At 45.6% G+C, this 19,440-nt stretch overlaps 1 protein-coding gene across 2 annotated transcripts in view; it reads left to right on the top strand.

The window, feature by feature from the left end:
* LOC133356430 (E3 ubiquitin-protein ligase PDZRN3-like) overlaps window positions 1–19,440 on the top strand; it is a 78,087-nt gene that overhangs the window by 42,260 nt on the left and 16,387 nt on the right. For both annotated transcript variants that reach the window (XM_061573957.1, XM_061573956.1), the window contains exons 4-5: window positions 10,476–10,574; window positions 18,956–19,018. In XM_061573957.1, coding sequence (XP_061429941.1) covers window positions 10,476–10,574; window positions 18,956–19,018 — 162 coding nt within the window. The remainder of the gene's footprint in view (window positions 1–10,475; window positions 10,575–18,955; window positions 19,019–19,440) is intronic.

Below are 19,440 nucleotides of genomic sequence, written 5' to 3'. Positions count from 1 at the left end.
CGACGGCAGTGGCAGCCAAAATACAAGAGGCCACGTGGTCCGAGAGGACAGCCACCACAGAGGCGGACGAATGAGGTCTGCTCCTGTGCTACCTGGCCAGATGAAACTCATCATCATCAACAACATCGCCACAATCATCAGACATGATCAAGACACTGGCGGATGAAGGCCTCGCTAAGCCACTGCTGCCACCCCTCACGGCTCTTGAACGTACCACATCCACACAGCAACTTGCACTGGGAGCTGATTCCATCGCTTCACCCGCTCGGTAGATGTCCTTTTCCTGAAGTCGACGGAACTAATAACAATACTGGTCTGGTCTGCATCAGGCTGAACTTTTGATTTTATTGAGACGTTTGAACAAAATCCAAATCGTATTTCAAACACTGAAAATGCACGTTGTCCTATTCGTTATAGGTGCGCGATAATAATTTATCCACATTTGTATGAGCGCTCTTTACACACAAAAAACCCAGACTTGTCCTTGCTTTCAAGCCGAGACAAATAAAACTCATTTGAGACTTTTGCTTTTTTATATAAAGGGCACGACTCACAACACGTATCTGTTACAACCACCCTTTAGACCCTCGTATTCCTTGACAGCCTCTCCGAAGCTATTAGAATGTTAATTGGGCCCAGGAATCCATCACCGCGTTCATTATGTTAATGTCGGTTTTGCAAACTTAACTGTAACATGTCTAACAATAATGCAATATGCAATATTGTGTAATATTACTTTCAATACGGATGCGGTAATACATGTTCGATGATTTAAAATGATTGATCTGTTATAGCTGCTAATAGGTGACGATTATTGAAGTATTCATCATACATTATTTTGAAATGTAGACCTCATCAAACCCCACGTTGTAATTCTAGATTTGAAGCTTTCGTGACTGCAAGGATTCATACTCTTAGTTTGTTCGGTAAAGTCACGTAGATAAATAATGAAATTAAAATTAATATTACTTTTATTAATTTTAATTTCATTTTTTTACCCACGGTGTAAACTGGCGCCTCCAACTCTCATTATCCAATCGATCTCTCTGGCCACTATATTCATCAACAAGAAGAGCCACTGCCCAACACAACCGTGATCTATTTCTGCATCAAGGCCACGGCCACGTTTGGTGAACGCGTCGAGTTTTTGTTTTGTTTAGCGACGACAACAAAGGAGCTACTTCTTACAGCCTCATTCACCCAGCAGGGTCACAGCAGACGGCTTGTCCCACACAATGCACCTCGATCGACGGACCGAAGAGGATGTCGGGATGGTAAGGGTGAAATCGGTCCTTCGTTCACGAGGTCCACACAACTCATCCTTTGTCTCACGATCTGTGCGCCCTTATCCCGTGAACTGAAGCCACTCCAGAGAACCAACGAGTCTGGTGTGAGCAACATGAATCTCCCAAAACAGGTTTTGCTCTACTCGGATTCATGAGTTGTCTCAATCCTGCGTGATTTGCATGACAAAAACAATTCTGGGGAATTTGGAACTCGTGAACCACCAGACACTTGAGCCGATCATTTCAAAAGTTTCTGTTGTAGGTTCTTTAATCCTATAATACTCTGCTGCATGGGCAGCGAACGTCATGTATGTTTGTGTCTGGATGTATCCACAGTAGCGGTGAGTGTAGCGGTTAGCGCGCTGCGCTACGAAGCCGGCGACACGAGTTCGATTCCTGCTTACGGCCAAAAGCAGGAACGATTACATTAACCAGTCCTGAGCCTCCCCTAGGTATGCTCAGCCTCAAATGAGTACCCTGTGTGGTGTGTAAATATCGCCATGAGGGAGATAAAGGCGGCAGGGTGTTGTGCTGACCACCCACCCCCTCGTGTGCCGTGCCGGCCGTCATAGGTGCTCGCGAACAGCACTTGCCCCAACAGTCTCGTAAGGCTATAAGGAGGATCTTTGTCTTTTGTATCCACAGTGATAAAAACTAAAATCTCTCACAGGCAACTGCAAAACTATACTATCGTGTTTACACTTAAGCCAGTAGCAATTGGATTTTAACAGCTATGCAGGAATGAATTGAGCCTACTGGTTTCTATTGAGCCAAATAAACTTTAGACCTGCAACAAAATAAACATTCGTTTCGCTGTGGAGAATATAACAACGTATATAAGTTAGACAATACCACCACTTCACATATCTGTCCCTTGACGAAAAACAATATATTTTGTAAACTATTTAGCAGTTTCAACATTCAAGGTCTCATTAAGAGAGTCGGGCTTGCTTGAACCAAATGCTTACAACTGCCGGATTTTTATAGGCGAAGATCCTCTCTGCTAAATGTGGGTCCTAGTTCAACGTCAACCTATCAAATACGAAACACAAAATAATCATGATCGCCAAAATAATTCTGACATATTGAAATCATTTCACAAGGCATCCCCCCTTTATACAGCCTCCCCAATGCTCCGCCCACCATTGTGGAGATTTCGCGATATCCTGCACCTCGAGAATGTCGGGAGATGACACAAAGTGAAGAATACAACAATGAGATAGGATGGCGGGAAACAAGTGTGAGATAAGGACTATAATGGCCAGATAAAAGATTAAATGTGTGGATCCACAGGCTGAGCAAAAAAACTAAAATTGGCCCGCACAATTAAATTATATTTATTTCCGCTTGCTAACTTCATCCCGTGACTGAAACCACCGCATTATAAAGAGCGTAAAAATTCCACTTACTAAAAATAAATAGCGCACAGATAAGCGAGCGCCGTGCCTTCTCGGCAACGTGCGGGTGAAATTCATCCCCCACGCGTGCCACTGCCGCACTTGAAAAGAGACTTCAAGATTGTCGTTCCATTTCTGCATATCTTGATGGACCACATTCACAACTACAATGGTACCGAGCCCACGTGTCACGCTTAAACATACTTGGATGACTCATTTCACTACATCTAGCCAGCGTCATCATTATTATCCAAGACTGTTAAGACTGTTTGATTTTTATTTTACCAGGTAAGGCTGACTGAGCTAGATAGATACCGTACAGCTCTTTGTCAAAAGCGACCTGGCCACAAGTGATAGATCAATGAAGTGGCTCATCATGTGGAAATTCATAGCAGACAAATCAAGGCCGAAATTATAATATATAATGGGACACATTCCCCCCCAATATTCAAATATTCTCAAAATGTCCCCTCCAATACATTGCTATAAAATAGATTTCTGTTTATATGATTGTGGTTATGGTTGTACTTTATTAATCCCTAATCTCTGCCATTACATACAATGAAACAGAGCAATGTAATGCAATACACTATTAGACATTATTGTAAAAAATAAATAAAAAGTCCATCCATTGTGTTAGTAATTTTTTTTTATATTTTAGGCAGGAAATGGCAGCAAATGAGTTTTCAAATTTAGATTTTTTTTCTGGGGGGGGGATCCCCAGACCCCTGGAAGATTTGGTCCCCCCAATGTTGACTCCATGGCTACGTCCTTGAGCCATATACTCGAAACGCATGTCATCGTGATCGTCAACATTGTTTAGCCACTACTGGATGAAGACCTTGCCACATTCTCGTCATCCTTCATGCTACCACGATGCCACAATCCAGACCATTTCTTCGCGTGCGAGCTAATCTCACCACTCCATCTCCTCTCGAGCACGCTGCCTCCTTTGGCTGGCATTCCATCGCCAGCCTCATCCCTCGCAAGCAGTGATGCGTCCGGGCTTTAACGCTCATTGGTACGTCCCCAATTTGTGATCGTTCCCCCGTTCCACCTGTTCCTCTCTCCGTACGTCAGTGCAGAGGCAGACAGGAGAGCGCGAGGTATCTGAATAGGTTGTTAGGCGAGCTCCGTCCACCGATTCATGAGGACCAAGTTGTTAGAGATCCGTATGAGCACTTGCCTCTGAACCTCAATGCGAGTAAAACATAAGCGCCCTTCGCATCCGAGTGAGTGTATGCCCACCACTCTGTACGCCAGCATCCATCGCTGGCGACGCGAAGCGTTCACGCGATGACTGCGGTGGCTCGTGCCTGTGATCCGGCACCGAAGCGGACCAAGGGGCTTGGTGGATCACGCAACATTTGTGAAAATCTCCACTTCACTGGGCTGCTAGGTTGGCCGTGAAATACGAGGGCTGCAAATGGATTTTTCGAAATGTTGTTGTTATCTTTGTGTGCTCCGGTTTCTTCGCGAAGTTACCTCCTGTGTCCTCCCACATGCCAAACAGCCAAATGCAAGACCCTCCTCAAGGAGAGGCCACTCGACACCGTTTTGCTCACACAATGTAATGGCACGTGCAACAAATAACTGACGCTGCTCATTTTGTGTTATACAATAAAAAACAAATATATAGAAACACCGAGCACAGGTGACCAAAGGCTCCAATCGCCAAACGACCAGGAAAAAACAGTACCACATTTATAACAGATACGAGTTGACGCTTTTCTTGAATGGAAAGGAGACGATGGGAGGGGAATTGCAAGTGTCGAGTGACAGTATGAATGTATAACATCATCACAGTGTGTGGCGAGGTAGAATGTGGGTACTCCCACCTCTCCCAATATATTTGGCCAGCGTGGAAGAGTAGGCCAATCATCCACTCCAGAACACCATCCAGAGCACCATCTCTCTTGTGATTCATCTTGTGGAGGCCCTGACACCAGCAGCAGTGGTATGAGTGAGCAATTCCGTGGCCGCACTCTTACGTTCTTGTATTGTCGAAAGGCGCAACTTCAAACGATCCTTATTCAAACGTACGAAGCTAACATTGCCACCGATGTAAGTATAACAAAATAACACAAACAGGGAAAGCATAAACTACATAGCAGCTACCTTTGTTACAATTAAATCTCGTTGAAAGCATTCGGGGGGAATTGTGCGTTGACGAGTTCACAATTAAATTTCGATTTAAAGCTTTCGTGACTGCAGGGATTCATCTTCTTGGTTCTTTCGGTAACGTCACGTAGAATGGAAATAATAAAATAATAAAAATAAAACATTATAAAATAATTCTCACGACGTTTCGGCCACAACGCAAGCAGCCGTCCTCAGGTGAAGAACAGGTCTGTCGAGAAGACAGAGAAGACAGTCTTCTCGACAGACCTGTTCTTCACCTGAGGACGGCTGCTTGCGTTGTGACCGAAACGTCGTGAGAAAGACCTGTTCTTCACCTGAGGACGGCTGCTTGCGTTGTGACCGAAACGTCGTGAGAATTATTTAATGTTTTATTTGTATTATTTTATTATTTCCATTCTACGTGACTTTACCGAAAGAACCAAGAAGATGAGTTCACAATTGTTCCTGATATCGCACGGAGGCAGCCATTGACAAGAAAGATGAATATAGTCTGTGTTGGGGACCTAGGTTTGCTCCTGTTCGCTCCCTCCCCACCCCCCTACTCCATGGACTCGTCTCTCTCCCTCTCTCTCTCTGCCCATGCATTGTAAAGCAGCTCTGTGCCGTGACCTCGTAGCTCGTGATTAATGGGCCTGCCTGCCTTTGTGCGGCAGAGGGGAGGCAAGCAAGGAGCCAGCGCTCGGCAGAGAGACTGCGCGAGGTCTCAAAGAGCTTCGCACGTGGCGCGCGTGGCGCCACGCGGGTTGTCCATGCCGTGTCCGGATGGATTGTTTTTAATGATACAATTTTAAATCATCGACGAGTTCTGTGGAGTGCCGTTGAGCTTGGTGAAGGAGGTAATGGAGCAGTTCAATTGTTCGGGAAAGTCTCCAGAAATATTAGTTGTTACCAGCATGTGGGGGGGGGGGGGTGGTCCTGTATTTGTCTGGTAATTATTAATTTTCTAAATAAGTTGCTTTAGCTGTGAAAATGTCCATTGAATCTATATTGTACTTGTTACTATTGCTATCATATTGCTGCCTCTTAGAGGGATGTTGGTCTTCGTGGCGAAGCCTGCCCCCATCTCTAACACCCCCCCCTCTCAACCACGACCAATGGCCCCAAATGAAACAAACCCCGACCCTCGTGATCGGAGGAGTGGGCGGGGGCATGGGCGTGGCATGCAGTAGAACGGGCGTGGCTTGCAGCAGAATGGGCGGGGCTTGCAGCAGAATGGGCGGGGCTTGCAGCAGAATAGGCGTGGCTTGCAGCAGAATGGGCGGGGCTTGCAGCAGAATGGGCGTGGCTTGCAGAAGAATGGGCGTGGCTTGCAGCAGAATGGGCGGGGCCTGCAGCAGAATGGACGGGGCCTGCAGCAGAATGGGCGGGGCTTGCAGCAGAATGGGCGGGGCCTGCAGCAGAATGGGTGGGGGCTCGTGAGCAAGGGGTGGGGAGTAAGGGGGGGGGGCCTTGAAGAGGAAGGAGGTGGGGGGCTACAAAGGTTGAGACTGCCCTGTTGCTTTATAGGCCAGTGGTTGCTATACCTTTACTGCAGCCTTGCACCCCATTGGTTGATGTAACAAAGTAGGTGCACTTACATGGCCGTGCTTAATTAGTGTTTTCGATGTTTTACCTGCTAAAAGAAAGTACCTGCCATGTTTCGCACTCCGCCAGAGGGTATTTCGCACCCCCAAGGGGTGCGTGTACTCCAGGTTAAGAACCACTGATTTAAAGTAATCATAAGCGTACGATCAAATACGTGCAGCAGGCAGCATAACTTCAGCGCTGCAGATGTAGCCACAGGGCAACTTTTTTAAAATCCTTTACATTAAGTTCACTTGCTTGCGCGCTTACGACCGTGCAAATCTTTCGGTCGTTTTTTAACCCACTTCCCGTGATCCAATCGAGCTGACATTTTGCACACAGACTCGTTGTGCGTGACAATTTATTTTCGTGATTTTTTTTTCCATAACTTTACACTTTTTAGGAAAAAATGTTTTACATTTAATTACCAATTGCTTAATGGTGGCAGGCAATCATCTGACCCATAGGTAGCAGCCATCTCAAGCCAGAGGACGAGAGGACTCTAGCCGCCACGCATATAAAGGATTTATAGTGAAAAACTTTGTTTTTACGGGTTAATTTTTTTCTTCTTCAAATGCGTGCGTTTATAGATCTTTCAGCAGTTGAAACAACGGGAAAGCTTCACGAATTCCCCTACTTCTGTCCTCCCGGGAATATAAATGGGTAGCACCACAGCTACCTTGTTCAGTAGATTGCAAGAAGAAGAAAAAAAGTTTGGCCAGCCTGGAAGAGTAGACCAAAACATCCTCTAGATTGGCTCTCTAGAGCTACCTCTAGTGGAAGGCCATCCACCAGCAGTGGCATAAGCAGGCATTTGCAGGGCTGCACCTTAATCTTCATACATGCGTAAGAACAATAAATAATAAGTGTACGTAATGAGTAACAATGTGCACACATTGGCACTTTTGTTCTCTCAAGAGAACACTTCCGTGTGGCGAACGAGTGGATCAAATGGGCATTTCTTTGCAGGCAGGAGGCCTTGAATTCAAATCCCATCACAGCTCAGCACGCTCATGGAACAGAAGATATAACGATTCATCTCCGTGATCTCCAACCTCTGTGAATGTAGCGGTCACTCTTATTACAGTCCAGTTATTATATGCATGCCCATAATTGTGACCGACCGGTGTGATGTCAAGTTTAATGATGTTCCAGAAGTACCACAGATTATCCTTACAGCTATTAAACAAAAACTTTCAAATGTGGGCACCCCCTTAAAGTATGTCCTGGCAGTTGATTGGTTCCACATATCGTGCAGGCTCAGACTTTTATTATTCGAAATCGCTGTAAGCCATCCGATGAAAGCTTAAAAAAATTGTATGATTCCCATCATCAGTGAACCGAGGAGTTGCATCTCATGGCATGTGATATTAAAGCCACTTGAAAATAAGAAAATCTTGATACTTGTCACAAGTAGACTGCATGTACAGTAATTCCTCGTTTTAAAACGCGGTAGATGCGTTCGTGAAAAAAAGTGCCACGTTAAGTGAAATCGCGTTCATAGAATTACCATATATACGCTACGGGGTATGAATAAATAATGGGAATTCGAATCACATTTGCACGATAAACTCAGCGTGCACTTTATCTCCCGGCGAGACAAAGATCTGAGATGAGAGTACGGTGCTGCTACGTACTGTATCCTTCCGCGGACTGTCTCGTACAGCTCAGCCGCGCAGCTCAGGAAAGTAGTTTGTCGTCGAACGCTCAGAAACAGGGGGGGCGGGGGGGGGGGCACGTTCCGAATTGTTCAAAAAAATTGCCAAACTGAAGAACGGTGTTAGGGACCGTCCGTAAATGACGTCACGTGATTTTGGACGATTGTTTACCCCCCCCCCTCTTGTCACACGGCGTCACAAAAAGTCAGACCCCCCCCCCTCGAATATGACGTCAAAAAGCTCTGCCCCCCCCCAAAAAAAATCATATTAACACTTTGAAAATAAAACATGCTTCAAATTGCTTTAAACTATTGTCATTGTAGTGCGTAGTTAATGTGGCGCTGCACTCTGATGTTGTAGGAGAAAACATTTATAAGAAAGTCTATTTAATTAGGTAGAACGTGTTGTTTATAAGTTGCACATTTTGATGTGACGTCACATTACTCAACCCCCCCCCCCTCGTCACACATGTCTGAGCCCCCCCCAGGTTCGTGACGTCATTTATGGACGGCCCCTTTAAGCAATGCCTTGCCGCGTCGACACGTGTGTGTGTTGTTGGATTATTCCTGAAAGTCAGAAAAATTGGAGTTTGATATGAAATGTCAGATGATCCGAAAATTGTCTTTGTTTGGGATTGATCCAAAACGTGATGTCACAATAGGTGGCGTCACTTCCGTGATGTCACATCCACAATTCTCCTGTCAAAATAGGGGAATCATATGGCATTGCTATTGTCAACTTTTTAAAATTAAAAAAACACGAAAAATTACGTAATGTAAATGATTTGAAAATCCTAGAAAATGATACGAGATCCTAACAGTCCTTAAAACACCTATGAATCCTAAATATTTGAGTTTGAAACTCATCCGCAATATGTTTATCAAACACAAAATTAGTTGATAATGCATTGGCAATGGTGCACAAGGGACACATCGCAACGAACTAAACACATTCGTAAAAATCATTGTGGCCTCAAGAGAACAAATACATTATAGGTTACTTTTTGGGCAATGGACCTTCTTCATAGCACTTAAATAGAGAAGCCTGGGAGAGAGAGAATGTGGATGTGAGTTGGAGACTGCCCTTAACACCATGGAACCTGAATTAAATAAATATATACGTGTGTGTGTGTATAGCTTCATATGAAGTTATAAAATTGACTACGCAATGTGAATTTTTTTTATTTATTTTACGTTTGCACATCCGTTCTGGAGGCTCTACTGCGAGACAGCTCATTTCGAGTAAGGCCCTCTTGGTGGAATTTGTATATGCAATTAAAGGTACACACTGTGAATAAAATCCCATGAATACCAATATTTAGTTGTTGTTTTTTTAAACTACTTCCGCAGCTTATTAGTACATGTACACACACAGAGGGTGAGTGAACAAGTCTTGACAATTTTTCGATTTAAAGCTTTCGTGACTGCAGGGATTCATCTTCTTGGTTCTTTCGGTAAAGTCACGTAGAAGGGAAGTAATAAAATAATAAAAATTAAACATAATATAATTTTATTATATTAATTTATTATGTTTTAAACATAATATAATTTTATTATATTAATTTATTATGTTTTATTTTTATTATTTTATTACTTCCCTTCTACGTGACTTTACCGAAAGAACCAAGAAGTCTTGACAAACCTTGTTCGAGCTGCACGGCTGACAGTCGCGTGCCGAGGGGTTACGTATCACAAAACAGCCAACCTGGAAATGAATTCAGCCTCAAATCGTGTCCATTCAGATCCCATCACGCCACTAAGGATTAGGGAGTAAGATTGCCCTACAATGAGCCATCCATACATCTTTAACTACACTCGCCGGTGCAAAACGATTTTAAAACAGGATTGCAGTGGATTATCTGCTCTGGGGGTACGTGCGAGGCGACATATCCCCTACAGTTGTGCCTGGCCTGAACCCGCGGTCACTCATTTAAGTCGTAACGCCGGAGAAAACACACAAGCACGACACCAGAACGCTTTCCTCGAATTCGTTCTACCATTGAAGCAGCCTTACCACCTTTCTGCATCCCCCCCCCCCACTCCACGCCCCCCCCCCCACCTCACCATTCTATATCCCCCACGACACTGCCGCTAGAGATTACGAACAACGTCGAGAATATAAATAAATAAGCAGATAAATAGATACATCCAGCGTACAAGGCCTCGCTTACTCCACCTTGCCACGGATTTTCGTGTAAAATGACACCTCTGTAAATGATGCATATTTAGCTCTGGGTGGGTGACACAGGCTGTGGGTGAAGGACTCCACGTGCATCCACAATTCGCCCTACTTTGTATCGTCTCCCCGCGATGGCCCTACCAGGTCTGGCAATTTGTTAGAATAAGGAACGATTTTATTTTTGTTTCACTTTTACAATCCCGACCGCGTGCGCGCCATCCATCCAGTGGCTCATTATGTGAATTCCCCAGGAGGTGGCTTTGTACCGGATCTTCAGGCAAGAAAAGCTGGGTCTGACTGTGTGCTACCGCACGGATGAGGAAGAGGACTTGGGAATTTACGTCAGCGAGGTGGGTGCTCGTCACAACAACACTCTCTCGTTTCTTCAGAACTGCTTGTTGTCGCGTTCATTTTTCTGTCCTTCCACCCCGGCACCTCCAACTCATGCGGTTGACTATGTACGGTGCAAAAGAAGTTGTTGAACGTACGAGAGGCGGCCGGGTGGCTCAGTTGGCTCAGAGGTTGAAGAGCACGAAGCTGCTACTGATGAGGTCCTGGGTTGCGAATCCAGGCAGCTGCCTGTGAGTCAAACCGGGTTCACAAGTGCAGTGACTTGATGGTCCTCGATTCGTCAATGGCGACGCAAACCCACCCAAGAAAATCCCATCACATTCAATGTGGTACTTGCACAAAATTTGGATAAATAAAAATATTGGTTCGACTGTGACGCGATGAACATTGCTCTCGCGTAGCAGGTTGGGCTGGGCGATTGCTGCCCCCCCTCGCCTGTGCCCTACTGTGTGGACCAGAGGTTCACGTGAAGGGATTGCAGAAGTAGCTCTGTGACATCCACTTACGTGGGTCATTCTCCACCAAGCAAGGCTTGCACTGCTCTGTGTGACATCCGTCTGGTGGCAAGATGCCACAGAGCGGCGTTTCTCAAACTTGTTTGGCCCGCGGGCCAATCAGCCGATGTAAACATTTCCCACCGATCGCACATCCCTGATGACAAAACACATACATACACTTATCTATAAATAGCAGCAATTCAGAATTAATTATATTACTGGAACATAAACACAGCTTGAAGGTGTTTTCTCGGGGGTGAGGGGGGGCATTTAGATCTTAGGCTTAGGGTAGGTTCATGGATGTACTTTACCTAACTTAATTTTGAAATTAAATATCACAAGTAAAACATTTCATTAACCTCCGAAACAAATGGCATAAATTCTAGATTTGAAGCTTTCGTGACTGCAAGGATTCATACTCTTTGGTTCATCTTGCGCATTTCTTATTTGCCCCCCCCCCCGGCAGCATAACAAAAGGCTGCTTAACCTGAGCTTTCTTATCTACTTCCGCCCCCTGCATCACAAAGCTTCAGTTTGAGCTCCATGCGTTGCCTCCCAACGCCCTCCCCGTTCCTCACATCGTTGCCTCTCAGTCCACAGCCCACCCACACACTCACCATGCCCCCCCCCCCTCCACCCCCCGCGACTATATCATGCCTCGTCACAGCCATCTCTTAGACACACTTAAGCGGTTGTCCTTTCGCTACGTTGTCCCCACCTGAAGAAGGACGTTTGTGTTGCGCCCGAAACGTCGTGATTTAATTTATTTGTTTTCATTTATTTTATTTTATTTTTTACCTACGTGACTTTACCGAAAACCAAAATGGCATAAACGTTGCCATTATTATTTTCCGGAGCAACTTGCGTTTACATCACAGCCCCGCGCACCACCTGGAGGTGCGTGACAGACCACCACCGGTGCTGGTCCAGGTACCGCCCTCTGAGACCAGCTGCTCAAGAAGAGAAATCGGAATAAATTAAAAACAATTGCGGGAAATGACAAAGAGGAGTGCCAGTGTTGGAGCTGTCCATGGTAGGCTTGTGAACTCCCAATACCTCTTAGACCTCGCCTCCCACCCTCTCTCTCCCTCACCCCCTCCCCACACACAATATAGCCCAACTCAAACTTTAAAAGGGCAGCCAATAGTGTCCATTCATACTCAGATGTAAAATCAATTGGCAAATTAATGTACTGACGCTGTACGTGGGATACCAATTGATTTGAAATTGGGGCACGGTCAAAAATTTTCAAGCGGGGACACATTAAACCACGTGTGTTAAGATTTTTGTATTTTCCAATTGATGCACGTTGTAACAATTGTGCTAAGTTTTAGATGAACAGTGTGGATAAAACGGTACTATTGAGACAAAAATGGTGTTTCTTGAACTCCGACCAATGAGATGATAAAATGAGACACAACAAGACGTAATTCTTCAATCGTGAACCTGATTCGTGGCAGCTCATTGAAATTCTGGTGATTTATTGTTACACGCCTAGTTTCCAGTGGCAATTTTTCGTTCTAATATATGCAGAATTGGAATTAAGTTGATGCATATTTTTATCAGTACGGATAGACATTCTTAACACTCACTCAATCATACACACACTACTTGAATATTAAAGTACAAATTCGACTTCGTTAGACTTTGCCGAGTGTCTTGTTCTCAGAACGTTTGGACCACCTCCTGTGCATTACAACACCGAGACCAATATTTCATCACAAACGAGCGCATGAGGCGCCACGTGAGCTAATTGGCTGACGTGGAAAATAAAGACAGTTGGTGCGTCTGCGAGGACACACATTGAAGAGCATCGCCGTTCATAGCGAGAGGGGTAGCGTTCGCGACCAAATTTTTTTTTTAATAAATCAGCGACGCAGCAAACTGAATTCGAGCATTTTAAATCCACGTGCTCCTAGACGAATCAGGGACGCAGTACGAGATAACTGGATGGCCGTGCGTGTCCGTTTTACGATCCCTTTGTGCTTTTGTTTGGTTCGGCTATGCCTTACGATCGCGAACACTCACCTAGGAAATTGAGTGGGCGGACGCCTTGTTCATGCGATGTAAGTGGCACCGTATGTGCACTTGCCCGTGACATACAGCGTTGCATCCGTGTGCTTCGGTGGAGCCAACGGTTAGCAACGCCACATAAATCATGCAAATGTCTCATTAAGGCAATTCAATACCAGCCAGACACCATCCACTCAAGGCATGTAACTAAACCTCCACTGGCTGGGAGCGTCCACACGTGTAATTGTGATGGGTTTTTTGTGTGTTAATGGCAGCATTGGCTGTATTTATTTAGGTAATCCTCTCTCTTTCTCTCGTATGTGCTACAAAACACAAACGAAATATTCGCTTGTTTTTCCGATATAAAATACATGTTTGAAATAAGATGCTTTTTCAGGCCGATGCACGGTGGGAAATAAGTCACCGAACTGATATTCAGCCCAAAGCAAGTAGAAACAATAGCGAAAATAAACTGCGGCTGGGAATTTTCACAGCCAGAAACAATGCATCACCCGCAAGCCATGAGCAGCCAGCAATATATGCAGAATAGATATGTGCAATGCTTGCAATCCAAATGTCTCTAACGTTATTAACGCAAGCAAATCTATTTTTTGATAGCGTGACAATTTGTTGCCGTCGTATTATTTGATACACAGCAACTTTAAAATTAGATACTCCATTGCTTCCTTGCATAATGCCTCTGTGGGCATTTATATGTCTTCAGGGGGTCTCCTAAGACATCTGTGAAATACAAGAGGAGCGTTTCGTGAGCCTAGGACTGTAATAAACAACGATACGCTACCACACTTTCGTGAGCAATTTCAATTGATTACGGAGAGCCTCGATCTACACGAGAACACTTTCAATACATCAGTTGCTTTTCTTTTTTGCCAAACAAGGGGAAATGACCGTATTCTCTAACATCAAACACATTTGAAGCAAATTCTTGAGAGCATTCCCACTTATATATTTATATTTTTACAACCACCTCAAAATCAATGGCAACAAAGGCGTACTCTTGTCATTAGCGAGGCTCTATATGGGATGTTTATAATTCTACGACTTTTTTTTTGCACCACTGCTCCCCCAGTTACATTTTTGGGGGGCAGCCAAATGAGTGACGAAAAAAATGTTAATTGGGGTGTAATAAATTGCATGATTTACTAATTGGCATATTAGCCACTTGGTACTTAATTGGATATTCGAGTGTTTACTACTAATTTAGATTATGCCACTGCATCCACACTGGAATTTAGCAATTAAATTGATGAGCTTGTTATCCAAACCTTACTTCATTCAATAGCGCATATATACAAACACTCAATCACTTTATACAACACATACATGCAGTGCATCCACATAATCCTTTGATGTGAATTTTAGTAATACTGTGCTCTTATTTGGAAGCTATTGCATGGGTATATATATATATAATTCAAAGGCGCAGCACTGCAATTGCTCACTCACGCCACTGCCAGCGATAGGCACTCCACCAGAGGGGACCCGAGAGAGACGCCCTCTATAAGGTATTTGGTCTACTCTTCCAGGCTCGCCAGACACCTTGGGAATGGTGAAAGTACTCACAAAGACACAATATATCCCGTATAGCCTGAACAGACTGTTGGGGCAAGTGCTGTTAGCGAGCACCTATTGAAGGCCGGCACTGTGGCACACGAGGGGGTGGGTGGCCAACACCACTCCCGTCCGCCTTTGTCTACCTTGTAGCGATGTTTACGCACTGCACCAGGTACTAATTTAAGGCTGAGTCGACCTAGGGGAGCCCCAGAACCCAATCAGATAATCGTCACTAGTGTTGGCCATAGGCTGGAATTGATCTCGGCCGCCTTTGTCTACCTTGTAGCGATGTTTACTGCACTGCACCAGGTACTCATTTAAGGCTGAGTCGACCTAGGGGAGCCCCAAAACCCAATCAGATAATCGTCACTAGTGTTGGCCATAAGCTGGAATTTATCTCAGCCGCCTTTGTCTACCTTGTAGCGATGATTACGCACTGCACCAGGTACTAATTTAAGGCTGAGTCGACCTAGGTGAGCCCCAGAACCGGATCAGATAATCGTCACTAGTATTGGCCATAAGCTGGAATTGATCTCGTGTCGCCAGGTTCATAGCGCAGCGTAGCGCTAACCGCTGCACACCTGCTATGCACCCCGCAGCATGCAAGCATCCTGCCGATGGACTGTACTGCAGCTATTTATGCTGCTGGCTTGACAGATGTGGGAGATTTCATTGCCACTCTGGGAGATCGAATCAAACCGGTGACCTCTAGATTGGAAGCCCAGGGTGCTAACCATTCCTCCGCGTGTTATACGCGTGTGTGTTTACATATATCTAAACAATGCATTACCTGCTCCAAAATAAGTAATTTGTTAACGGTACATTTAATAAAGCGCTCGGAATGGTGTGTGCGTGTGTGTGTGTGTGCTGAAACGGTCTTTTGAGATTGATTACACAGCGCTGGAGGCAGGGCTGGGCTAGTCATCATGCAAGAGTGAACGGACATTTATCCATTTCGTTTTGAGTATCATTTAATTTGTGTGCCTGCTGCCAAGGATAACAAACACAGTTCTTGCACAGCACTGAGAAATGAGTTCAGGGTCATTGCAAAATGGGCTTTCTCTGTGGCATGACCACAAACTTGAATGTGAAATTGAAATAATATATTTAACAAAGATAACTTTTTTTCATCCGGTCAGGTGGCTCAGCGGAAGTGTGAGTGGCTCACAATCAGAAGGTTGTGAGTTCACATCCTGATGAGGGATTAGCTCAGCCCATCATCCCTCTGATGTAGATAAAAGTGGTTGTTCGATGGATGGATGGATAGACTCGGTGTTTCCACAGTAATGTGGAATTTCTATCACTGATTCAGAGCTGCTAACAGTCGATGACGATCACTGCAGAAATGCTCAGGAGGAAATTACATTATTTCCGCACATTATTAGTCTCTCATAGCAAAAGGAAATTTCGAGAGGCGAATATATAATTGTAACGTAAATTTAATAGATTTTTAACGAAGCTTTGTTTTCCATTATTTTCAGTACTACCTGCCATGGTTCAGAAATATCGGGATTATCAATTTATGAAAATTATAGAACACAAACTGACAATTGCACAATGAAGCGTGGAGAGATGCACGCTTGCAAGTACAGTGAAAGACAAAAAGAGGAACACACGAATTAGAATATTAAAACTCCTTCCAGTTCCGACGACGTATGTGTACATGTGCGTACGTCATCGTAACAGAACCGGATTTTTTAAATAAAATAGCTTCATCAGTACCGAGGCTCCCACAAGGCCATGCGGGAGGGCGTTTGGCACAGTTTGGCGACAGCTATCGTAGAGTGTGGTCGTGTCACTACAGTTATCTTCGGAGAGTACAATATATTTAAATAAGTATAACCCGTAAAAACAAAGTTTTTCACTATAAATCCTTTATATTCGTGGCGGCTAGAGTCCTCTCGTCCTCTGGCTTGAGATGGCTGCCACCTATGGGTCAGATGATTGTCTGCCAGTATTAAGCAATTGGTAATTAAATATTTAATTTGTTCTCCCTAAACAGTGTAAAATTTTGGAAAAAAATTTCACGAACATTCATTGTTTCACGCAACGAGTCTGTGTGCAAAATGTCAGCTCGATTAGATCACGGGAAGTGGGTTAAAAAACGACTGAAAGATTTGCACGGTCGTAAGCAAGCAAGCTAGCACGCAAGCAAGCAAGCGAACTTAATATAAAGGATTTAAAAACAACGGTGCCACGCCTCTCTATATTCAATGTAACGCTGAACCGCTGGCGCGTTCCGTGATTCAGCGGTGAACGTGACCCCACCCTGCAAGAGGAAAGGATTAATGACATAATTAAAACTGCTCAGAAAAATAAGTGGGGCTTGGGCAAGACGTGTCGCTAGGGGGGACGATGGCTCTTGGTCAAGAATAGTGAGCGGCTGTCAGAGAATGGAACACGTCCACAAGTGCGGCTACCGAGGAGATGGAGCGATGAAATCAGTCCAGGCGCCTGGTGGATTGTTGCATCGCAGGATCGGGAGATGTGTTGGCGGCTCAGGGAGGCCTTCATTCAGCAGTGGATTGACCCCGGCTGATTATGACGATGAATTAACACGCTTCGCTGAAGAACACAACCCAAAACACGTATTTTTAAAGATAAATCTTCCCCATATGTTTATATATAGAATGTCAATTTCCCATTGACCTTTTGAGATTGTGAACTCCACAAATCATAGCGCGTGTGTGTGTGTATATATATATAAATATATAACGTTGGTTAACAGTGGAGGAGTGGACAGTGAACCGTGCTATAAACCCGACAATCTGCGTTTGATTTCCACCCCCAGCTCACATCAGTTGCAAGTGATATCTGAACCAGTCCTGGGCCTCCCCTGGGTCAACTTAGCCTCAAACGAGTATCGAGTGGAGTGTGTGATGGAGACACAAAGGCGGCTGCAAGTGGCGCTGGCCTCACCTCCATCAACTCCTGGCCTTGATGGGTGCACGCGGACAACAGCGGCAACAGTCTGTTAAAAGCCTGACACGGGATGTACGGGTGACCGTTTGGTTTGCCTTTTATATACACACAGCGGATAGTGCAACGGGCTCGCACATTGCACTTTGCAATCCAGAGGTTACCGGTTCAATCTCCTGGTGCGGAAGTTGAAACGAAATGGAGCAAGTTTCTTCAATATGTGAACCCCCCCCCCCCCCCCCCGTATCTCGCGTCTGTCCACTCTGCGAACGCCAGAGTCAGCCGATGGGCAGGTCGCGTGTTTGGCGGGGTCAGGGTTTGTGCCTGTCCAGTGTGTAAGAGCCACGGCTGAAGTCCTCTCCCCCAACAAAGGAGGGCTCTTGTTGGGGGAGAGGATTTAGCGGAGGTTTATCTTTTACACACAAAGTCAAATCACGTCTCTCCACGGTGGCGAGATGTTAACTACCTCGCCTGGTATACAGGAGGTCGTTGCTTCGTTCCGAGTTTGCGTGTTCTCCCCGTGGTCGTGGAGACTTTTCTACAAGTATTTGGCCTTTAATTGAATATCCACGTGATGACAAGCCACTTTGCTGAGCTTTCATTTGTAATGACCAGGCCGCTTCGGATAAAAAGAGCTATATAGCTCAGTGAGCCTTACCCCCACATTTTGCAAGAGCGCAGAAGCGTGGTCACCACATCTACACTACTATATAAGGAACGAAACAGTAAGACTTCTCCACAAATATGTTTGTCGCCTGGTGAAGCTAGGTGTAATTACTGGCGAAACGTCGTACTCAGATTGTAAATGTTGTGGCTTGGCTCTCCAACACACCGGTGTGCTGTACTAGTACACTACACTATACACTACACTATACACTACACACTAGTGCTGTACTAGTGACGAATTGGTCACGTTCTGTTTACGTGACAACCTTTACTAGTTGGCTGTGTCGGGTGGTGGCGGTTTTAACGACACATTTATATCTTGATTTGAAGCTTTCGTGACTGCAAGAATCCATACTCTTTGGTTCTTTCGGTAAAGTCACGTAGGTAGAAAATAAAACAAATCACGGCGTTTCAATCGCAACACAAGCGATCGAAACGCCGTGATTTATTTTATTTTATACCTACGTGACTTTACCGAAAGAACCAAAGAGTACACATTTATATATTTACGCGACCTAACCCAAAAACCTCTATCATGGATTTTGTTTTGTTTTAGTACGCACATCTGCTCCACAGTGGCCGAGCAGGGCAAAGGAAAGTCACCGCCAACACATTGCTTTCCACCCAACCCCAAGCCCCAGCGCGCACACTAACAACTACGGCCGCCTGCCACACGACCCCCTTTGTCTCGCACACGACCGTGTCTGCAGATCGACCCCAACAGCATCGCAGCCAAGGACGGGCGCATCAGGGAAGGCGATCGCATCTTGCAGGTGCCTCTTCACTCTCCGCTTCTACCCCCCAAACCACCCGCGGCTGGGGTGTGGGGTGGAGGGTGGTGTGGAGGGTGGGGGGTGTAGAGGGGGTGGTGTGGAGGGGGTGTGTGGAGGGGGGTGTGGTGTGGAGGGGGGGTGGTGTGGAGGGTGGGGGGTGTGGAGGGGGTGGTGTGGAGGGGGCGTGTGGAGGGGGGTGTGAAGGGGGTGGTGTGGAGGGGGTGTGTGGAGGGGGGGGGTGTGGTGTGGATGGAGGGGGGTGGTGTGGAGGGGGGGTGGTGTGGAGGGGGGGGTGGTGTGGAGGGGGGGGGTGGTGTGGTGTGGATGGGGGTGTGGTGTGGAGGGGGGGGGGTGGATGGGGGTGTGGTGTGGAGGGGGGGGTGATGTGGAGGGGGGGGGTGGTGTGAAGGGTGTGGTGTGGA

This window comes from Lethenteron reissneri, chromosome 54, assembly GCF_015708825.2.
Source record: "Lethenteron reissneri isolate LAM-NWPU_2019-01 chromosome 54, ASM1570882v1, whole genome shotgun sequence".
Lineage (NCBI taxonomy): Eukaryota > Metazoa > Chordata > Hyperoartia > Petromyzontiformes > Petromyzontidae > Lethenteron > Lethenteron reissneri.
Note: the sequence above shows the minus strand (reverse complement) of the source record. Positions and strands in the feature narration are given on the sequence as shown.